The 20,147-nt window shown below is 35.5% G+C and overlaps 2 protein-coding genes and 1 long non-coding RNA gene across 3 annotated transcripts; all 3 read left to right on the forward strand.

The window, feature by feature from the left end:
* The first annotated feature begins 623 nt into the window (after positions 1-623).
* On the forward strand, positions 624-3,562 carry LOC113349800 (protein CHAPERONE-LIKE PROTEIN OF POR1, chloroplastic-like). Its single transcript, XM_026593841.1, has 4 exons — positions 624-959; positions 1,049-1,158; positions 2,589-3,039; positions 3,154-3,562. Exons 1-4 carry the CDS (start codon positions 805-807, stop codon positions 3,302-3,304), a joined length of 867 nt encoding a protein of 288 aa, XP_026449626.1. The 5' UTR covers positions 624-804; the 3' UTR covers positions 3,305-3,562.
* A 617-nt stretch (positions 3,563-4,179) lies between these two features.
* On the forward strand, positions 4,180-6,374 carry LOC113349801 (fructose-bisphosphate aldolase 1, chloroplastic-like). The gene is made up of 6 exons (XM_026593842.1): positions 4,180-4,441; positions 4,704-4,973; positions 5,076-5,185; positions 5,281-5,371; positions 5,465-5,734; positions 5,860-6,374. Exons 1-6 carry the CDS (start codon positions 4,271-4,273, stop codon positions 6,136-6,138), a joined length of 1,191 nt encoding a protein of 396 aa, XP_026449627.1. The 5' UTR covers positions 4,180-4,270; the 3' UTR covers positions 6,139-6,374.
* A 2,200-nt stretch (positions 6,375-8,574) lies between these two features.
* Positions 8,575-14,124, forward strand: LOC113349802. The gene is made up of 2 exons (XR_003360380.1): positions 8,575-9,640; positions 13,689-14,124. It is a non-coding gene; the product is annotated as an uncharacterized LOC113349802 (long non-coding RNA).
* The last annotated feature ends 6,023 nt before the right edge of the window (positions 14,125-20,147 follow it).

Consider the following 20,147-nt stretch of genomic DNA (forward strand, 5'->3'; position numbering starts at 1 on the left):
CAGATTCTTGCATAAAAGTCGAAACCCTTATAATATGAAAGCTACGGGAAGGGGACCTTGAATCTCGTCCTCGCCCCATCCCCGTAGCTTAGGTTTCGGGTATTAAGCATGCCCGACCCCATCCCCATCTGTGCGGGTAAAACACTACCCAAACGAGGCGGGTACTCACGGGAATGAGTTTGGGTGGGTCCTGGGAATCACAGACACAAGATACGGCACGACACGGACACAGGGATCGCTAAGACTCAAAATCATCAGGACACGAACACGTTTATGTATATATACTAATTAAATAATTTTTATATACTAAAATCATAGTGTTATGGTATATCAAGTACATTAATGACATAATTCTACGAAAAAATTCAATTTTATGCTATTCTGTTAATCCACATGTAAAAAGATTAATTATTATACTAATTTCCGTGACACACTAGATTAAAATAGAGTGTAGATTTTTACACGTGCATCGTGTCGGTGTCCCATGCACGTCCTATAGTCGAAACGTGTGGGACGCTGACACAGCACCAATATTGGCGTGTCAGTGCTTCACACGATGGGGCAAATGGCCATCTCTACTAGTTTGAACAAATTCCCGTAAAACACCAAAACGTCAGGTGCTTTTGGCATTCTTTTCTCTAATCCCAAACGAAAAGGGAACAACGAAAAACTCTTTGTAATTCTTTTTTTCTTTTTTGGTATATGAAAGAGGGGATTAAAACCCTAGAAACCAAGCTTCCATTTTTTCCTTAAATTTTCGATTTCTGAGATATACCCTCAGTGTGCTCATCATCATTTTCGAAAATGTCCGTTTCGGGATTGAGTTGTAATTCTCCAAGATGCTTTCTTCGCCCTACTACACTCACAAGAGGATTACGAAGTCCTTGTGATAGAGTTTCTCTCCTTACTCGTAGTAGTAGTAATTTCATCAAGAATATACAACCTCTTCGTATCAACAGGTCTACTAAAGTTTTACTACCACATCCACTTTTACTTATTTCAGGTCTGAATTCCTTCTTTTTACTAATGTTCTAGTTTATTCTTACAGCGGGAATTACTGGATTTCTCATCCATGGAAACCAAAGGTTAAGCAAACTTACAGAATAAAGAGTGCTATAGATACTTCATTTGGTGGTGATATGACTGGCGACTCTGCTGGTAATTGTACACAATTGTTTGGGTTCAGTGTTTGATTAATTGATTGTGAAAACCTAAATTTATACTATAGTTAACTTGTGCGAATTTTTCAAGGTTAGTGTAAATTATGCCAGTAAAGCACATCTTCAAATCAAGTAAAGCTATTTACAACAATATATGTGGATACCTAGTGATGTCTATAGCCCAACAACCAATACTCTGCATCTCTAGTACAAATTTGCTTTGCGTAATTTTGCTGGTGATAAACATATTTTTGCTTTTCTTAATTACTTTGAAAGAATGTGATGGAGGATTGGTGAGTTAGTTTCTGGTCTTGATGACTAAATAGCAGCCGGATTGATTACTAGAGTTGTAATGTCCGAATGGAACAAGATTTTTAACTGGCTACTGGTTTCCTTTTGTCGTTCGAATTTATGTTTAGAGTTGAAGCCAGTTAGTTGGAATCTAAATTGTATACATGTTTTGATATTTTTGTTTTTGTCATCCCTTTCTTGACTTCAAAAGTATTCTTTCAAGTGGCACATAATCGTACACCTTTCCAGGACTACTACTATTAGAGCTTCATTTTAACTGGTAGAGTGTTCGCTTTACTGATCATATTCTTTGGTCGACACATAATTTCAAATTGCTTCCATGTTTAAATATATTCGTACACCTTTCCAAGGCTAACTTTAGAGCCACTCAATTAGATTTTTGGTTCCGTCATCGAGGGGTTGGTTTTTAATTTGTGATGTGCCGTTGCTTGAAAATGGAAATGATTTATGGTATGTTATCAACGGAGTAATCATGCGTCTTGTAATTAATATTGCTATGGTCCAACACCTGGCTATATGGATGATCCGATTGTCCAGAGTTCAGAAAATTTGATGCCGTCACTGTAGGAAGCAACAATAAAAGTCCTATCAATGAGCTTACCCCGGTTTAGTCAAAGACAGCTAAATCCTGGATCACCCAATGTCAAGCCTTAGAAATTTAGAAGTGAGGAAAAAGAGTAATCATTTCAAGTTGATCCAATCAGTTGTAAGTTTATTTGTGCTCTTTCACTGAGTCGGTGTTATGTCTTATGCCGCATCTGTTTTGATACACATCATGTAACAGTGGCAGTAGAGATGAGGAGGCGATTTGAATGGCATCGATCTTCAATTTATAAACTTCCCATTTTTAGTTTTGAATACTCGAGTTGCTTTCCCTCTAATTATGTACTATTGAGGTCTGCTATCCTCCAATTATGTTACTTGACTAACTCCTCATTGATATCACGGTGTAGGCATACCTTTTTAATTTTATCCATTCTCATATGATTATCGTATGTATTTTTAATTATGGATCGTTTATGACTCGAGCAATGTTGATAACTACATAATCTGTCTCATTGCTGCTCTGATGTGTTTATTTATCTCGTTTGTCTATTGGATCACGACTTTTTATAGGTGCAAATATCTTTCCGAGAATCAACATTAAGGACCCATACAAAAGGCTTGGTATCAGTAAGGAGGCTTCTGAAGATGAAATTCAGGCTGCAAGAACTTTTCTGATGAATAGATATGGAGGAAACCAACAAAGTGCTGTTTCAATAGAGTCGGCCCATGACAAGATAATCATGCAGAAGTTTCACGAAAGGAGAAGGCCGAAACTGAATATCAAGAAAAAAGTCAGAGATGTTACACAATCACGCGTTGTGCAGGCTGTTACCAGTAGGTTTCAAACTCCTTCCACCAACTACATACTAAAGACAGCTGCCGTGTTTGTGGTACTCGGTGTTCTTACTGTTCTGTATCCGACGGAAGAAGGACCTACTTTACAAGTAGCCATTTCCTTGTTGGCAACGATATACTTCATATATGATCGACTAAAGAGCCGAATGCGAGCTTTCTTATACGGGTACTTACTAAATCTTGGTGTAATTTGAAAAGTAACTAATGACTGTAAATTCTGCATTTTGTTATTGCTTTGTTATGTGCGTGGAGAATGATGTTGCTTGTTTTTTTGGTTCAGAGCTGGGGCATTTGCTGTTTCATGGCTTCTGGGGACCTTTCTAATGGTATCTGTGATTCCTCCAGTCCTTCGTGGCCCAAGGAGTTTGGAAGTGACTACATCTCTTCTATCATATGTGCTTTTATGGGTTTCTTCTGCTTACCTGAAATAATAACTTCAATCATGCCTGTCAGCAACCTGAATTTTTGTAGTTGGTGAAATGAAAGTGGGTTGTTTTTTATGTCTTCAAGCAAGTGCAGAGTTGGCTTTCTGAAATGAGAAAGTGGGGAGAAATATTAGGGAAAGTAAGTACGGTCGTTAGAAGTGTAATGGCAGTGGCAGGTGTTAAATGCATGTTAAGAAAAGCTAAAACAGTTTTTATCTTCTAAGCATTCCATACTTCTGTTGAAGATAGAGCCTTGCATTACAATTTTAGTAGCAAAATGTCAGATGGGGTTCTTTTGTTTCCTAGATAGAATTTAAATCTTCAAAGAGAGACCGAAATAGTCATCGTCGAGAATCGGAGGTAGAGTGCTCGAAGTATGTAAACATCGTGCTTTAAGTGAGAAACAATCTCGCTTATATGTCTATCCTTTTTCTAGGTCTTAATAATGAAGTGCAATTGGAGATTGATGTTTGAGTGAAACAGGTTTATAATGCCAGTCGATTCCTATTACAGTTCAATCAATGAAAAAGGTTAACAAGTAATAAACTCCCAATTTTTCCAGCAAAGGTCATCAGTTTGGCCTTTCCACTGACAACTTCGCATTCAAGTTTTGTCTATTTCCATCAAGTTACTCAAAAAATTGTCATTTTATTATCTTTTTCCCTACAATTTTTATGGCTTTACAAACTCTAACATAACCATAAACGGGATTTCTTTACAAGGTGAGCATGCTCTAATTCACAGGAACCACGTACCCATAATGCCACATAAGCATTATCATTCCACATGGTTACAACTGATTGGTCAACATATTTCAACCGTTAATATTACATCTTTCTAATCAGCTTATGGAACTATAAATCACATACAAGATAACAACATGGGGATGTCATAGCAGAGGCTCAGAACAGTCTGTTTGTTAAGATAAGAATTCTGTAGAGAGGAAAAGAGAAACCAAAAAGAGGGACAGAAATGGCTTCAGCTTCTCTCTTCAAATCATCTGCAGTTCTTGACAAATCTGACTTTTTTAAGGGTCAGTCCCTTCGCCAACCTTCAGCCTGTGTTGGTAGACGCAATGCTGTCGCTCCTTCAGCTCTTACCGTTAGAGCTGGTTCTTATGCTGATGAGCTTGTCAAAACCGCGGTATGTTACTCACTCAGCTTATAGAATAGTGTTTGTTTTTTAGAAGATAGAAATACTAGTTTGTGTGACCAAGGTATGTCTTGTGCTTAAGTCGGATAAAATCTGGCCCAAGGGTCTTGGACTATCAACTTCAAGGCTAGACTAGACTATACTAAACCAGGGGAATTTAATAGTAAAATCAACACTAGTAGTCTGGTTTAACCATAGATGAAGAACCTGAAAAAGTTGTGGCTCATTTGTCTTCTTGTTAATGAATATATAGAAATCTATTGCAACTCCTGGACGTGGAATCATGGCCATGGATGAGTCAAATGCAACCTGTGGTAAGCGTCTTGCATCAATCGGGTTGGAAAACACCGAAGCAAACCGTCAGGCATACAGGACCCTCCTTGTAAGTGCTCCAGGTCTAGGCAACTACGTCTCTGGTGCTATCCTCTTCGAGGAGACACTCTACCAAAGCACAGTCGATGGTAAAAAGATAGTCGACATTCTTGCTGAACAGAACATCATCCCCGGTATTAAAACCGACAAGGTAATTTTCTTAACCCTTGCCCTTCCGTTTTATCTCCTATAAAGTAGTAGAAAGTTTTCTTTACTTGTCTCTAATAGTATGCATTTGTGGTGCGTGCAACAGGGTTTGGTACCATTGGCAGGTTCCAACGATGAGTCATGGTGCCAGGGTCTTGATGGCCTATCTTCTCGTTCTGCTGCTTACTACCAACAGGGAGCTCGTTTCTGCAAATGGTACGAACAAAATCTAGAAACTTCAACAGAATGTAATGTAGAAGGTTTTTAGACTTTGTGATATGAACATAAACCGATTTTTTGAAACGGAACAGGCGTACAGTAGTGAGCATTCCTAACGGTCCATCAGCACTAGCAGTCAAAGAAGCAGCCTGGGGTCTTGCTCGCTACGCTGCCATTTCTCAAGTAAAATATTTGTCATGAAACCTTGAAGCTTATGCTAGTCATTATCTGCCTACATGTCCAATGACAAATTGTTTTTGACTGATGTTCTTGTAGGACAACGGTTTGGTCCCAATTGTGGAACCCGAGATTTTGCTTGATGGTGAACACGGAATTGAGAGGACCTTCGAGGTAGCCCAACAGGTATGGGCAGAGGTATTTTTTTACCTTGCACAGAACAATGTCATGTATGAAGGTATCCTCCTCAAGCCTAGCATGGTCACTCCCGGTGCTGAGTGCAAGGAAAGAAACACACCCGAACAGGTTGCTGATTACACCCTCAAGCTTCTTAACCGAAGAATTCCTCCAGCTGTCCCTGGTATCATGGCAAGTATCTTACCAACTAAACATAGAACAAATCGCTAAATCCATGTTATATTTGTGTAAATTAATTTGTAATTTTTTGATTGTTATATTAGTGTAAATTAATTTGTAATATTTTGATTGAGCAGTTCTTGTCTGGTGGGCAATCCGAAGTCGAAGCAACATTGAACTTGAACGCAATGAACCAATCCCCTAACCCATGGCATGTATCATTCTCATATGCTAGAGCACTTCAAAACACCTGTTTGAAGACATGGGGAGGAAGACCCGAAAACGTGAAGGCAGCTCAGGATGCCCTGCTCACTCGTGCCAAGGCCAACTCCCTAGCTCAGCTCGGTAAATACACTGGAGAGGGAGAGTCTGACGAATCCAAGGAAGGTATGTACGTGAAGAATTACTCCTACTAATCAATTGGTATCGAGACCTTCCGATGAACAAGAAGAAGAAGACGTGTCATGATAATTAAGTTATCGGAGAAAGGTTTTTCTTACCGTGTGTTATGCGTATAATTTGTCGAGACTATTTTTGTTCATTAAATGTACTTTTACCCGCTTAATAAGTTTCTTGCTCAATGAAATTAGTTAGTTAATTAGCATGCAAGCATATCATGCTTAAACTCGGAAGTAATCTCCTGATTCTCATATTCATTTCTTTGAAACAGTTGCCTAATCTTATTTGATATTTCTGGTGGTAATGTCAGCCATAAACGGTAAATGAAGGATTAATATTCATCCTTGAAAGGTAGATCCACCAGGGTGCCTAGCATGCATATGCGTAGGGATGGCAATGGGGCGGGAAACTTGGATCCCATCCCCTATCCCGTTCAAAAAACCAAAATCCATCCCCTATCCGTTTCCCGTAAGACTGGGATGGAGACGGGCATGGAAAATCCCCGTAGGAGATGGGTTACCCATGGATTACCATAACATTACAATAAATATTTAAAATTTTGTAAATAATAATAATTTAAAAATAATTATAATGGTTCAAGCAAAAATAATAACTTAAGGACCGCATTTTAAAATTTTAAGTTTATAATAACCAACTAAAACTGAAAAATAAAGGAAACAATTGATCCACAATTAAGTATTATGGTTCTTTTTACTTCTTAGTTCCACAATTAAATAATAAACAAAAGTGATATTACTATTAAAGCCTAAACCCTAGATATAATAGGTTATGGTATGAGTGGGTATGGGGCGGGAACCTTGAATCTCATCCCCGCATCACTGTTTTCGGGGATTCTCCGTGCCCCGCCTCGATCCCCGCTTAATCGGGTAAAACCCTTACCAATAGGGAGGGTCCCCACGGGGATGGATTTGGATGGGGCAAATTACCATCCCTACATATGCGTGTTTTTAGCTAAAATATCATTCTGAAAATGCACTGATTTAAGACCTAAACACGCCCATTCAATCTACTATCTCCATTTCAAGAAAAATAAATTGATTTTATGTACAAATTACGCATGAAACCAACATATCTTTTTGAACATATCTTTTTGAGACAGGGAAAATAAAACAGGAACGGTAGCGGGAGTGGTTTATCTTTTTGATGAATAGTCTCAAAGAATAAGCAAAGACTCATAATATCCGTTGTACTTATTTATCTTTTTGTTCATGTGTATTGAGCTAAAAGTCTCCCTCCTTTAACAACGGTCTTAATAGATATTAATCTTCGTTTTTGAGTACCATAATGCAATCAAATTGCCATCGCTTCTCATATACTTGTAATCTTCACTTTTTTCCTCCATCATAAGCTGTTTGAAATTTTGAATATTTTCAGATGGTGTTGTTATATACTCTTGGTAATACCAGTTCAGTCAATCACATACATTTTTTATAGTATAAGATATACACTGAACATTAGGCAATTCATCCTTAATTTCTCGTTAGTATCAGCTATGGAGTTAGAATGCTAAAGATAATATCCAAACGGTAGGATGTCCTGCGATTTGACGTTTTCGACACCCATATCTATGACTTGCTGTTTGACGGACCAACACTGCAATGAAAGTTTTGGCCCATCAAAAAATGGTTTCCGGCGTGATAATGATTTTTCTACCAGGAAGAAAAGAAATTTACCTCTGGACATAAATTTTCGGTATCACTGCTGGAGTAAAATTTATTGTAGTTTGAAGTTAATTGGAGCAGACGGAGAATAAGAGCTAAAAATATATGCCAAAACAAGTATCATTAGCGACTATTATAAATTCATCTTTCTTCTAATATCCCTGAAATTAAGCTATATTTTTTAGCCATAAACGGGAAATTAAGGATTTCATATTCATCGTTGAAAGGTATATCCACCAGGGTGCCTAGAGTGCATATGTGTATTTTTAGCTAAGATACCATTTTGAAAGCGCATCGATCTAAGACCTAAACACGCCCGTTCAATTTACCTCTTCCGTTTTAAAAAGATAGGCTTGTTTTATGTACAAATTACACATGAAACCAGCATATCTTTTTGAAATAGAGGGAGTAAAATTTATTGTAATTTGAAATTAATTGGACGAAAGGATGGAGTCCTTCTATGCGCTGAGAACATGAGCTAAAAATATATGCCAAAACAAGTATCATTAGCGACTATTATAAATTCATCTTTTTTTTAATATCTCTAAAACTAAACTATATTTTTTCAAAAATATATGCAAAAATAATGAAATTAAATACTTAACTTATTGTTTAGCTTCAAAATTTAACTCAAACTTGATGCAGTTTCAAAGATATTTGGAAAAATAAGAGTTTGTCATACCGACAAAAAGTCTTAAAAAGTGTCGTAAAAAGCTTTTAACTACTATTTGATTTCTTGATTTTCAAGTACCTTCGAATCTAACACGAATTTCTTGAAATGGCGACCGAGAAGGCCCGACCGGAGCTCAACAAGATTGAACTAAAATCCCAAGCACTCCACGGCACACACTCTCTCTTCTGTCGACTCTCTCTCTCTCATTAAAATTTTCTCACCTCTTGACCACCCTTTGGGGTGGTAAAACCACTAATTGGTCACCTGTACTAGCATTATTACCACCTAGAAAAGCCATTTTTAGACCGTTATTTGCCCGTTAGAAAAAATTTAAGCCGGAAAAGCTATATGAGATTCACGGAATCCTACCGGATATTATAATAAACATCCATCTGCTCCAGATTCCTATACACATACTCTAATTCAACCTTTCTGTTCAAAGACTTCATGTTTCTTTGCTCCTAAGACACCCTAGATTCAATTGTTCTAAGACTCCCTGGTTTACTGTTACCCCAAGACACCTTTGATTCAGTTGATCTAAGACACCATAAAATCTTTTATTTTCCTCCTTGTATCCCTAAAACCCCCTTGTTTTGGATTGATTCAAGATCCCAACTTTTCTCCCTCTTAATCTTTTTTACCCATTCTGATTCATCCTCTTCCTTAATCGAATTTGAATCGGTTTCAGATTTGGGTTTATCCAACGTTTTCTAGATCTCTAATTTCTGTCCTATGGCTTCAAACAACAATATTTATTTCCCTCAAGTCAGATGGATAACTAAGAACCAACCTCCCTAGCAGATCGGTTAAGGATAGCATCTCTCATATGTCTCATCTCTTCACAAAATTGAAGAAAAGACTCAAGAAGAAGAAGAAGAAACTAGTTAATTTATGTACTAACAAAAATTGGGCAATAATTTCAAGTGGAAATCTGGATACCCCCCTCATCAATTCTTCTTCAGCAACCTTCACTAATACTGCATCTAGCTTGACTCTTCAAATCTGACCAGAGCTCAACAATTTTTTACGGAGGTAAATCCAAGCCATTTGCTGATATTCATCTCCAATGCTAAAGAAAAATACAGATTCTCTAAAGGTAACACCAATAATTCTAATGCCTTATTTCTCACACATTTCAACATACAATTATCAAGATTAATTGAGGTAACTCTAAACTACAAATCTCTTATTATTCTCAACAAGTTCAGTATACATTATGATTTTAGTTGTGTGGTTGAATTTGCGCTTAACACTACCAAGTACCTTTACTCTGGTTTTGATGATTATTGTATTTTTCTCTTATGTCATAGCATTAACGTTGAACAACTCAATTGCTGTCTTTTGATAGCATACTTCTATGTTAGAGACTCTGGGCCTAGAAATTTACGTTCTTTTCAATCTTACTGCTCATAATAAAAATAATCTAGAGAAACTCTCATATCCTCTAATCTCTTATTTCTGGAAATTTATTAAGACAATTGCCTGGAATTTCCAAGGCTTAGGGAATCCTAGTAAACCTGAAAATTGCAATAGTCTAAATGATTTGCTTAACCATGAAAACCCGGACATACTTTTCTTATCAGAAACTAAACAACAGACCAAAAACGTAGAAATCATACTTAGAAAAATTAACATCCAAAATTATTGGATTGTACCACCAGTAGGCTCTGCCGGAGGTTTGATCCTTGCTTGGAAAAACAATGTGAACCTTACCATTATAGACTACTGTGAAAATCAAATTAATGCCAGGATCCTAGACCAAACTACCAATTCTTACTGGATTCTATCTTGTTTTTATGGGAGTCCTTATAGACCCCTCAAGTTCAGTTCTTGGCAAATGATTAGAGGTATGGCTACATTCATAACTGAACCCTGGATAATTTTGGGATAGTGTAATGTTGTTCTTTTTGAAAATGAGAAAAAAAGTAGATTTTTCTTTAACCAAGTGGAAGCTGATAACTTCATTGACATGTTAAATTCACTAGGGCAGCATGATTTAGGTTTTTCAGGATATCCATTTACTTGGAACAATAGAAGAATAGGACCAGACTTCACTGAACAAAGACTAGACAGAGGAATTGTTAACAATGCCTGGCTTAATAACTATCCTACATCTACCATAACACACCTACCTCCTTTGCTTTCTGACCATGTTCCTATTAGCCTCAACAATCATGTTACCTGGAATGATGGTGCTAAACCATTTAAATACTTTGGTCCACGGATAGATCATCCTCAATGCAGACGTCTAATTGAAAAAGCTTGGAGTGTGCACATTTCTGGCTCTCCTGCTTTCTGATTTACTAAAAGACTAGGAAATGTTAAACATGACCTTAGAAAATGGAACAAAGAAATATATGGAAACATCAACACTAATATCCAAAATTGTAAGGAAAAACTGGATGATGCAAATAAGAACTTGCCTTCTAATATTAAGTCTAGGGAGCTTGCCAAGATTACTCATGAGTTAACAAACTGGTACAAGATCAAAGAAGAATTCTGGAAAATAAAAAGCAAGGAGCAACATATAGCACTAGGAGATAGAAATACCCATTATTTTCATGACTCAGCCAGAATAAGATATAGAAGAAATAGGATTGATACACTAAGTGATGGCAATGGAAACTGGCTACATTCTAAAAAAAGATATATCTGATTGTCTTACAAAACACTTCCAACATATATCTACCACTGTTAGCCCGACAATAGATGAAAATTTGATAGGTTTAATTCCTACTTGCATTAATAATAGTGAAAATGCTTTGCTTGAAACAATACCTTTTTATACTGAAATTAAGAATATTCTCTTTAACATGGAACCAAACAAGAGCCCTGGACCTGATGGTTTCCCACCTAGTTTCTTCCAAAGAAACTGGGAAACCATAAGTAGTGATTTAGTGCAAATGATTCAAACTTTTTTCTCACATGCTGAAAGAGATTAACTCTTCTTTTATCTCTCTCATACCTAAGACTGCAAAACCTCTAACTGCTACTGAATTTAGACCAATAGTTCTTTGCAATACTTCGTATAAAATCATTTCTAAACTCATAGCAAATAGAATGAAGCCTCTTTTAAACCAAATCATTTCTCCTTACCAGTCGGCTTTCATTCCTGGAAGGAAAATGTCAGACAATATAACTGTGGCTCATGAACTAATACATAACATGAGAAATAGGAAAAACAAAAACAAAAATCTGATGGGCCTCAAAATTGACATGTCTAAGACCTTTGATAGGGTAGAATGGAATTTCTTGATAAAAATAACGAGGAAAATGGGATTCTCTCAAAAATGGTATAACATAATAATACAATGCCTACCACCATCCTGTCTATAATGTTAAATGGATCCCCTTGCGGATTCTTCAAACCTTCTAGAGGTCTTAGGCAGGGAGATCCCTTGTCTCCTTACCTATTCCTCTTTTGCATGGAAGCATTATCTAGAACCATTTCACATGCTGAAAACATCAATCTCATTCATGGCCACAAAATTGTCAATCATGCACCTTCTGCCAGTCATCTATTATTTGCAGATGACTGCCTTCTTTTCTGTGATGCTACTACTGATGCAAGTGAAAACCTTATCAGAATTTTCAAGGATTTCGGTGAAGCTTCTGGCCAACTAAGTAAACCTAAGCAAGTCGGGTGTTTTCTTTAGCCCACACATAGACCCCAATAAGGAAAGAGATATTATATCTATACTTAATGTTAAACCAATATCCCTAGATGATAAATATCTAGGATCACCTCTTTTCACTAACAGATCTAAAATTAAGAGGCTTTGAACCAATAATGCAGATCATGAAAACAAGACTAATGGGCTGGAAGAACACACATCTTAACCCAGTTGGAAGAACTATAATGATAAAATATGTGACCTCCTCTATGTCTATTTACCAAATGAATTGCTTTAGGTTACCCAAGAAAATTTGCAAGGATCTTAATAAAATCCAGAGAGACTTTTGGTGGGGAAAACATATAGATACCCCTAAAGGTGTTTACCTCAAAGGATGGGATTCCTTTAGTAAGTCTATTACTGATGGAGGATTAGGTTTCCAAAATATTACTCTTTTCAACTCTGCTATGATTGCGAAAATGGGTTGGAGATTAAATGAAAATCCAACCTCTCTTTGTGCTTCTCTTCTAAAGGCCAAGTATTTTCCTAACACTGATGTTATGCATTTAGATCCTAAACTAAAACAAAATGATAGTTGGATATAGAAAGGTATTAAATCAGGAATTCGTGAAATTCAAAATCACAGCTTTTGGGTGGTAGGCAAAGGTGATAAAATAAACATTTGGACTGATTTTTGGATACCAGACAAGAGACATCCTCTTCTGAAACCATCAACAGGAACATACAACTTCAATCAGGTATGTGATCTAATCACCCAGGCAAAAACCTTGGATGAAACTAAACTTAATACTTGTTTTGATAGAGATACAATCATTAAGATAAAGCAAATTCAAATCCCTCTGGATAATAGAGAAGATACAACCACTTGGACTCTAAACAGAAATGGTAAGTTCACTGTCAACTCCCTATATAATAATCTTAATGGTAATTCAAATATCAACACCAGCTGGAACATGATCTGGAATATGAAAGTTTCTCCTTCTATTAAACTGTTTACCTGGAAAATGGCTCACTCTATACTTCCTAATAGTATGAGAGTGGATGCAATCCTTCCATACATTAACACCACTTGTTTACTTTGCAATGAGCATGATGAATCCCTTACACATTTGTTCTTAGATTACAACTTTGCATGTCAGGTATGGAATCATCTTAATTTCAGTATGGATTATGTAAAAAATGACTCTCATACATGTCATGATTGGATTAACAGCTGGTGTACGTTATCAGAAAGGAATGGTATTAAAATGGGTCGGGCAGAGCTACGTAGTACCGTAACCTGGCATTTCTGGAAAGCTAGATGTGGCAAAGTTTTTGAAAAGAAAAAGATCAAAACAGTAGGAATACATCTATTCAAATAGTAATATACATAAATGACTACCTTAATGTGTCCAGCCCGACCTATAATTTGACCCAAACTCTTTACTATGATCCAATGAAAGATGAAAACCTACAAATAACTCTTTTGGACACCTGGCAGTACCCAGGATTCATGAGATATTGAATTAGCATTGCCATATCAATGATTCCTGAAGTTTGTAATTCAGCAATTGGTCTTACTCTTATCGATGATGTAGGTTATTGTAGAGAAGCCAGAGGGGAGTCTTCAGGATGGAGAACAAGGGAACAACTTGAACTCAATGCTGCTGAAAATGCTTTCCAATGGGCTACAGAATTAACGGGTCACAACATCGAATTTCAAAGTGATTCTGAACCAACTCTCCTAAAGATTATGGAAATGTACGCTCAAGCTAAAGAAGAAAGATTCAAGAATAGTGATTCTTTTGGAAACTCTACCAAAACTCCAGCAAACTTTAAAGCTATGGCCTTCAACTTAGTTAGTAGATTTGACAACATTATGCCTGCTGCAATTTCTAGATTATGTAACAATCCATCTTTAATGATAAATGGATTGATGAAAAACCCACAGAACTGATCAACCTCATTTATATGCGAGAAGATCTAATCTGGCCTTTGTATTACCGCAGCACTTAAAGTCTTTCGAGTTTTCAAGGTGTTCTTCTTTTCGTATAAGAAAAATAATTGATTACAATTGTTGCGAGTTTTCAAGGTGTTCTTCTTTTCGTATAAAAAAAATAATTGATTATAATTATTGCGAGTTTTCAAGGTGTTCTTCTTTTCGTATAAAAAAGATAATTGATTACAATTATTGCAAAAAGTCTAATCATCGGTTGGACCCCACCTTTACGCGATCATCTTATAAATAAACCCTTTTCAAGTTCTTGACCGGCTTCATTCTTGATTTTTAGAAAACCGATGCATAGATTATGTACTCGATTTTGAGAAAATCGATGCCGGTTATGTACTGGTTGGGTTTATAACTGTATACAATTCTTATTCTTACATTCTTAAGAAAAATGTGTTTATTTGGGAGGATCGAACTAGTGATCTCCACCTTATAATAAGTTACCAAGACCACTTCGCCATATATTTTGATGTGAAATTAATCAATAACTATTAATTACATACATATAACCCACTTAGTCTAAGTAAAATCCCAATTCATATCAACCAAGTAGGCATGTTCATGGTCGGTTTCAGCCCGGTTTTTGGCAAAACCAAACCAAAACCATTACTCTCGGTTTCTGATTTTTTAAACCAAAACAGCGCCATTAACCAATGGTTTCGGTTTTAGTTTTACCACTCGGTTTCGGTTAACCGAGTGTTTCTGTCAGTTTGAGGTGACTGACGGTTCAAAAAAAAAAATTCTCAGTTTAGGTAACCGACAGTCAGAAAATTACACTAATATTTACACTTTACAATTTGGATTACAATGAAAATTTCTTTAAAATAAAAACTGTCATACAAATTACTAATACGCCAACAAGATGATTGTTCAAACCAGTACCACTCTTTGGCATAAATTACTCCACGTTCATTAGATCCGTGACTTCAAACTTTTCAAACTTCGTCTTCAGTAGGACCGTAGGAGTAACTTTGAAGTTCTGTCCCAAAGCTGCACGTATAATTCATGCCAGCCCCTTATGTAAATGAAATAAGAATCAAATGAAAATGTCAGAAAACATTAACTAATTTCAGTTTCAACCATGACCCAATTGCAATTATCCAACACAAAAACATACAATTTTGTGAATAGTGAACAACCCAACGATCTAGTTTTTAATAGATTTAACAAGTATAAATTCCAATTAATAGTCTAAAATACTACTCCCGTTTTTTTTCAATAGGTCAGTTTCTATAAATAAAAGTTTAAAAAAAGTAAGTCAGTTTTCTAATTGGGAAAGTCAAATGTTACTTTAATTTTTTGGGACCACTTTTCTCTTATTTTATTTTTTTGATGACAAGTGTCATGTGGACTACTTCACTTTACTTCTTTTGCTAACAAGTGTCACGGGGACCATTTCACTTCACTTCTTTTATTGACAAGTATCATGAGGACCACTTTCAATGATTAGTTCTCTTAATTTTCTTAAATTTCGCTAAAAACAAAACCATCCTATTAAAAAAGAACGGAAGGAGTAATAAACATCAAAAGATCAATTTATGAAAACCCCATTTTTTGATTTTAACCAAAATATTAGTATTCTAAAAACCCTAAATCTAACTTTATTAGACAAATATGAGATCTAATTTTTAGATCTGAAACATATCCAAAATCAAAAAATATGAATCAAACTTCCTTTGACACCAAAATCAAAACGTTGGTTCGTTGTACATCTCTGTTTTTTAATCATAAAGCTCCCTTCGCAATTTTACAAACAAAAAAATGGACAAAATACCCAAAAAAAGATAAGAATCAAGATACTTAAGTTCAATTTACTGAGCAGTAGAACAAGGAAGACGGTGAAGTAGGCAAGTAGTAGTTGGGGGGCGGGGAGGGGAGGCGTTGAGATGTAGAAAGGGAGAAAGAGAAATAGGAGAATGAAACTGATAACTAGGGTTGGGACTTGGGTGTTCTTATACTCTAAATCAATGGCCATGATCCAATGCATCTAAAATCTACGGTGGAAATTAAGTACATAAAGGATAATCGGTTTTTTCCATTGGTTATCGTTTTGGTTTCCTGTCAAACCAAAGCCGAAAGCGTTTACTCGGTTTTTAAGATTTAAAACTAAAACCAAACCATTATTAAATGATTTGATTTGTTTTTCTACTATTTGGTTTGGTTGGACTCGGTTTCATCGGTTTTTCGTTACCATGTACAGCCCTACATACAAGTAAACCTTATCATCTAAGTTAGTCACGCTCTTAACCCAATTGACCCAGTGGTTGAACCGCTGGTTGGACCTGATTGACCCAACCTAGTAACTTTACTGGTTTAATGTTCGGTCTGGGTTTTAAAACACTGTGATGAATGGGATGATTGTTCCTTGGAACATGGAGATATGCTTGTTAATTTTAGCAAGACAGTGATTCATACGAGGACATCATATTTATTACACGTTGTCGTAATGTGAATCTTGAAACTTGAAAGGATTGCAAGTGTTATTTTTCATTGTCAATGCCACTGGACTGTGTGTTGTAATAGACTGAGAATCTTCAGAGAGTTCTTTGTTTTCCTCTGCATATCGAGGTCTTCATTCTTTTTCTATTTTATTCGTGTGATACAAGCGTATGAGAAACAAAATCAACAATATTAATTGGTTTGTATCTTTTTCACGGGGCACGACCATTACAATGAGTTTCCTCTTTCCCTAAAATAAAAAATTCCAAAAAAAAAATCCAGGGATTCCCAAGTTATACTAACCATTCCCTCTTTGTAAACCACGTGATTGCATTACCAATTAAACAACTTGTACAAAAACTTCACAATGTTTGACATAATTGTTTTGGCTTTTAACAATTTTTATTACATTTTTGGGCTAAGAAGAAAAAGCCATGAAAAGAGAAATAATAAATCGATTAATGACAAAAACAATTTTTGAGAACATAAGGTAAAATAAGAAATAAAGATACTAACTCTAACCATAAAAGTCACTAGACGGTATCGACGTAAAAACATTAATAAAGGAGTTAGATAACGATCCATACAAACAAAAAAGTGTTTGTAATCCGTGATGTCGTAACCGATGATGTTGGTGTGAGGAACAACAAGAATTCCTAAATCATAATGGTGAAACAATGATTTTAATCTTGGATTAGACTACAAATAAAAGTGGTGATAGCGATCTTTGATGCGGATTAAAAAAAGAAGAACGACCTATGTAGTGTTTGAAATTGCATATAAAATAACGAGGGTGCCAAATATACCATAATCTTTTCGATATCAACCTATATTACATACATCTTGCGTGATCTAATATATATAGAGACTGTCAAGAAGATAACAACCACAAGATGTATTGGTATATAAATAGGTATTATAGGGATCAAACCCAAATGTTTGATTAACTTACAAGTGCAATTATACATTAGTATAAATAAAAATAATTAAAATGCGGAAAGTAAAGTAAAAACACAAAACAAAATTTTGTTAACGAGGAAACCACAAATGCAACAACAAAAAAAAAAAACGGTTTTGAGTACTCTCGAAATTAAGCCGTTATACAAAAACTACTACCAACTTTGGATATATAGTTGAGCCTAAGTAAACTAACTCCTAATAAAACAAGTGCAATTATACTTTAATATAAATAAAACAATAATTATGACGCGGAAAGTAAAGTAAAAGCACACAACAAGATTTTGTTAACGAGGAAACCACAAATACAACAACAAAAAAATGGTTTTGAGTACTCTCAGAATTAAGTTGTTATACAAAAACTACTACCAACTTCGGATAGTTGAGACTAAGTAAACTAACTCCTAGTAAACTAAATCCTTAAGTATACATGTGCCTACTACCAATCTCGTCAACACACGTGAATCCTAAGATAGAGTCTGCTATCTTAAGCTGTTTCGCCACTTGTGAAGACTTCTTGCACTCAACTTCTTCAAATCGTATACCGAGACAGTAAAAGATTAATCTATATTTGGTAACCGCTTAAAATATTAAGAACTAAATCATAGATATATGTTGACTTAAATAAAATCTCTTCCGTTCAAATAATAAACTCCTTTATTCGGTTTAGATCAACCAAGATCTTGATTATCAAGATAATCAGATATTGGTTCATAACCTATCAGATTTAGATCCTGAAGAGAACCGCCAAATGATAGATTGTAGATATGTACGACTAGATATAAGATGTCTATCGAGATACAGAAAGCCAAGTCAGATCCCAGCCAATTAAGTGTGTGGACAAAGTAAATCACAGAGATCAGAAACCAATAAGAAATTTTCTTGTCTTCAAATCTCCAGTGTCGTTAATGTGCCTTTACAAAAAACTTGGTTCCCTTGTGATTGATCACGCACATAACAGAATCTGTTAACAATGGATGATCACAATCCTATCATCAGATCTAAAAAAGAAACTGAACTATGTCGATCCTTGATCTAGTTTGAGTGACCTTATATCAGAAGAGAAGATTCTTAGAGTAAACAAAATAGGCGCAATCAAGGTTCAACCTATGTTAATCAAATCAATAAATTAGAACTAAAATAACAATACGATTCTAGTTTCGCACCAACGGTACTATCTAAACGCTTTTTGATCCCACAGAAGACTTTAAACTAGTGTAGGAAGATATTTCGCCTAATTAGGTTAATCTCCTCTCCCAAATAGTATTACAAGGAATATTATTAGTCGGCTACCACTCTGACTACAAAAATGAAATGCCAACGTCAGAATTAGTTTGTAAGAAGAACAAACTTCATAATTGATAGAACAAGGTAATTTAAGCACCAAGTAATTTCCATAACCGAAAATATCAAAAGATATGCAATAAACACTAATTTTCGATTTTGTCTAACTCCAACTAATATCCAACTAATATACTGAAATCCCTCATGGATGAAAACTCAATATTATCTAGTATACTTGTATTACTAGATAAATCCTCATGGATGAAACTCAATATTTTCGATTTTACTAATATATCTTCCAGAGACATGTATTACTTACTGGGAAATACGAAACATATAATTTCGAAAACCCTAAAATAAGATTCTCAAATATTTCGGTTTGAGATATTACCTTGAGCATCAAGGAATATCTTTAAACAAGGAAAGATAAGATTTTAGCGTGTGTTCAAATTACTTACTATGTCGACATCTTGGAATTTCCTTAATAACAACTCGTATTTCAATATTCACACAAACCCTAAAGTAAATATGAAAACATAAATACAAAATTGTTATTGGGACCGGTCCTGCAAGATACTCCCAATAGGGATCGGTCCTTCTATAGGTCCCCAAGGCAGGGACCGTTCCTGCCAAAAATCCTCTTATAGGGATTGGTCCTGCAAGAGATCCCCAACAGGGATCAGTCCTTCTATGGATACCCAAAGAACGGACCGCACCTGCTAAAGATCCCTAATAGGGATCGATCCTGCTATAAATACCTATAGGAATTTAACCACTAATATCATTGGTTCTATTTAACTACGAAACAAGTTTCGCAAGTTTACTTTTTTAAACTCATGTAGTTAAACATAGTTTTCTAGGCATGGGATCAACCAAAAGTTCATTAAAATCTAGTAACAAGTTAACAAAGATAGTGTCTATGTTGCAATTACGAATTTCAAAAGATTGACGTTATACTTTATAATTCAAAATATACCAAAGTTGTGATACAACTTGTATATTCTTCCTTGACACTTTGGTCATAATGAAATGATCAAGTCTATAATACTAGAGATTCATATATATATATATATATATCTTCAAATGTTATGTTTTCAGTATAAACAACTTGACGCAACCTACATAGAAGTGGAAACAAGTCAATTCTTGTATTACTGACCTCAAACAAAAGGATGATGTGTTCGTTGATATCGATAGGTCTTCATTTTATAATATAACACGAGTTTGTCTCAACATTTGTAGACTTCCTAGTATAACCTACAAAAGTTGACTCTATTGATATAATCAAGAAACCTTGAGTTTTGGAACTAAAATATGGCAACCAACCTTGACATACAAACGCTTGACGGGTTTAACCGAGTCCTAGCAA

Source organism: Papaver somniferum, chromosome 2 (genome assembly GCF_003573695.1).
Source record: "Papaver somniferum cultivar HN1 chromosome 2, ASM357369v1, whole genome shotgun sequence".
NCBI lineage: Eukaryota > Viridiplantae > Streptophyta > Magnoliopsida > Ranunculales > Papaveraceae > Papaver > Papaver somniferum.

Excerpts from the sequence above, each read along its gene's own strand:
- LOC113349800 (XM_026593841.1), top strand. The coding sequence starts at position 805 with ATGTCCGTTTCGGGATTGAGTTGTAATTCTCCAAGATGCTTTCTTCGC. Across the intron at positions 1,159-2,588 it reads TATGACTGGCGACTCTGCTG|GTGCAAATATCTTTCCGAGA; the intron begins GTAATTGTACAC and ends GACTTTTTATAG. Across the intron at positions 3,040-3,153 it reads ATGCGAGCTTTCTTATACGG|AGCTGGGGCATTTGCTGTTT; the intron begins GTACTTACTAAA and ends TTTTTGGTTCAG.
- LOC113349801 (XM_026593842.1), top strand. The coding sequence starts at position 4,271 with ATGGCTTCAGCTTCTCTCTTCAAATCATCTGCAGTTCTTGACAAATCT. Across the intron at positions 4,974-5,075 it reads CCGGTATTAAAACCGACAAG|GGTTTGGTACCATTGGCAGG; the intron begins GTAATTTTCTTA and ends TGCGTGCAACAG. Across the intron at positions 5,735-5,859 it reads CAGCTGTCCCTGGTATCATG|TTCTTGTCTGGTGGGCAATC; the intron begins GCAAGTATCTTA and ends TTGATTGAGCAG.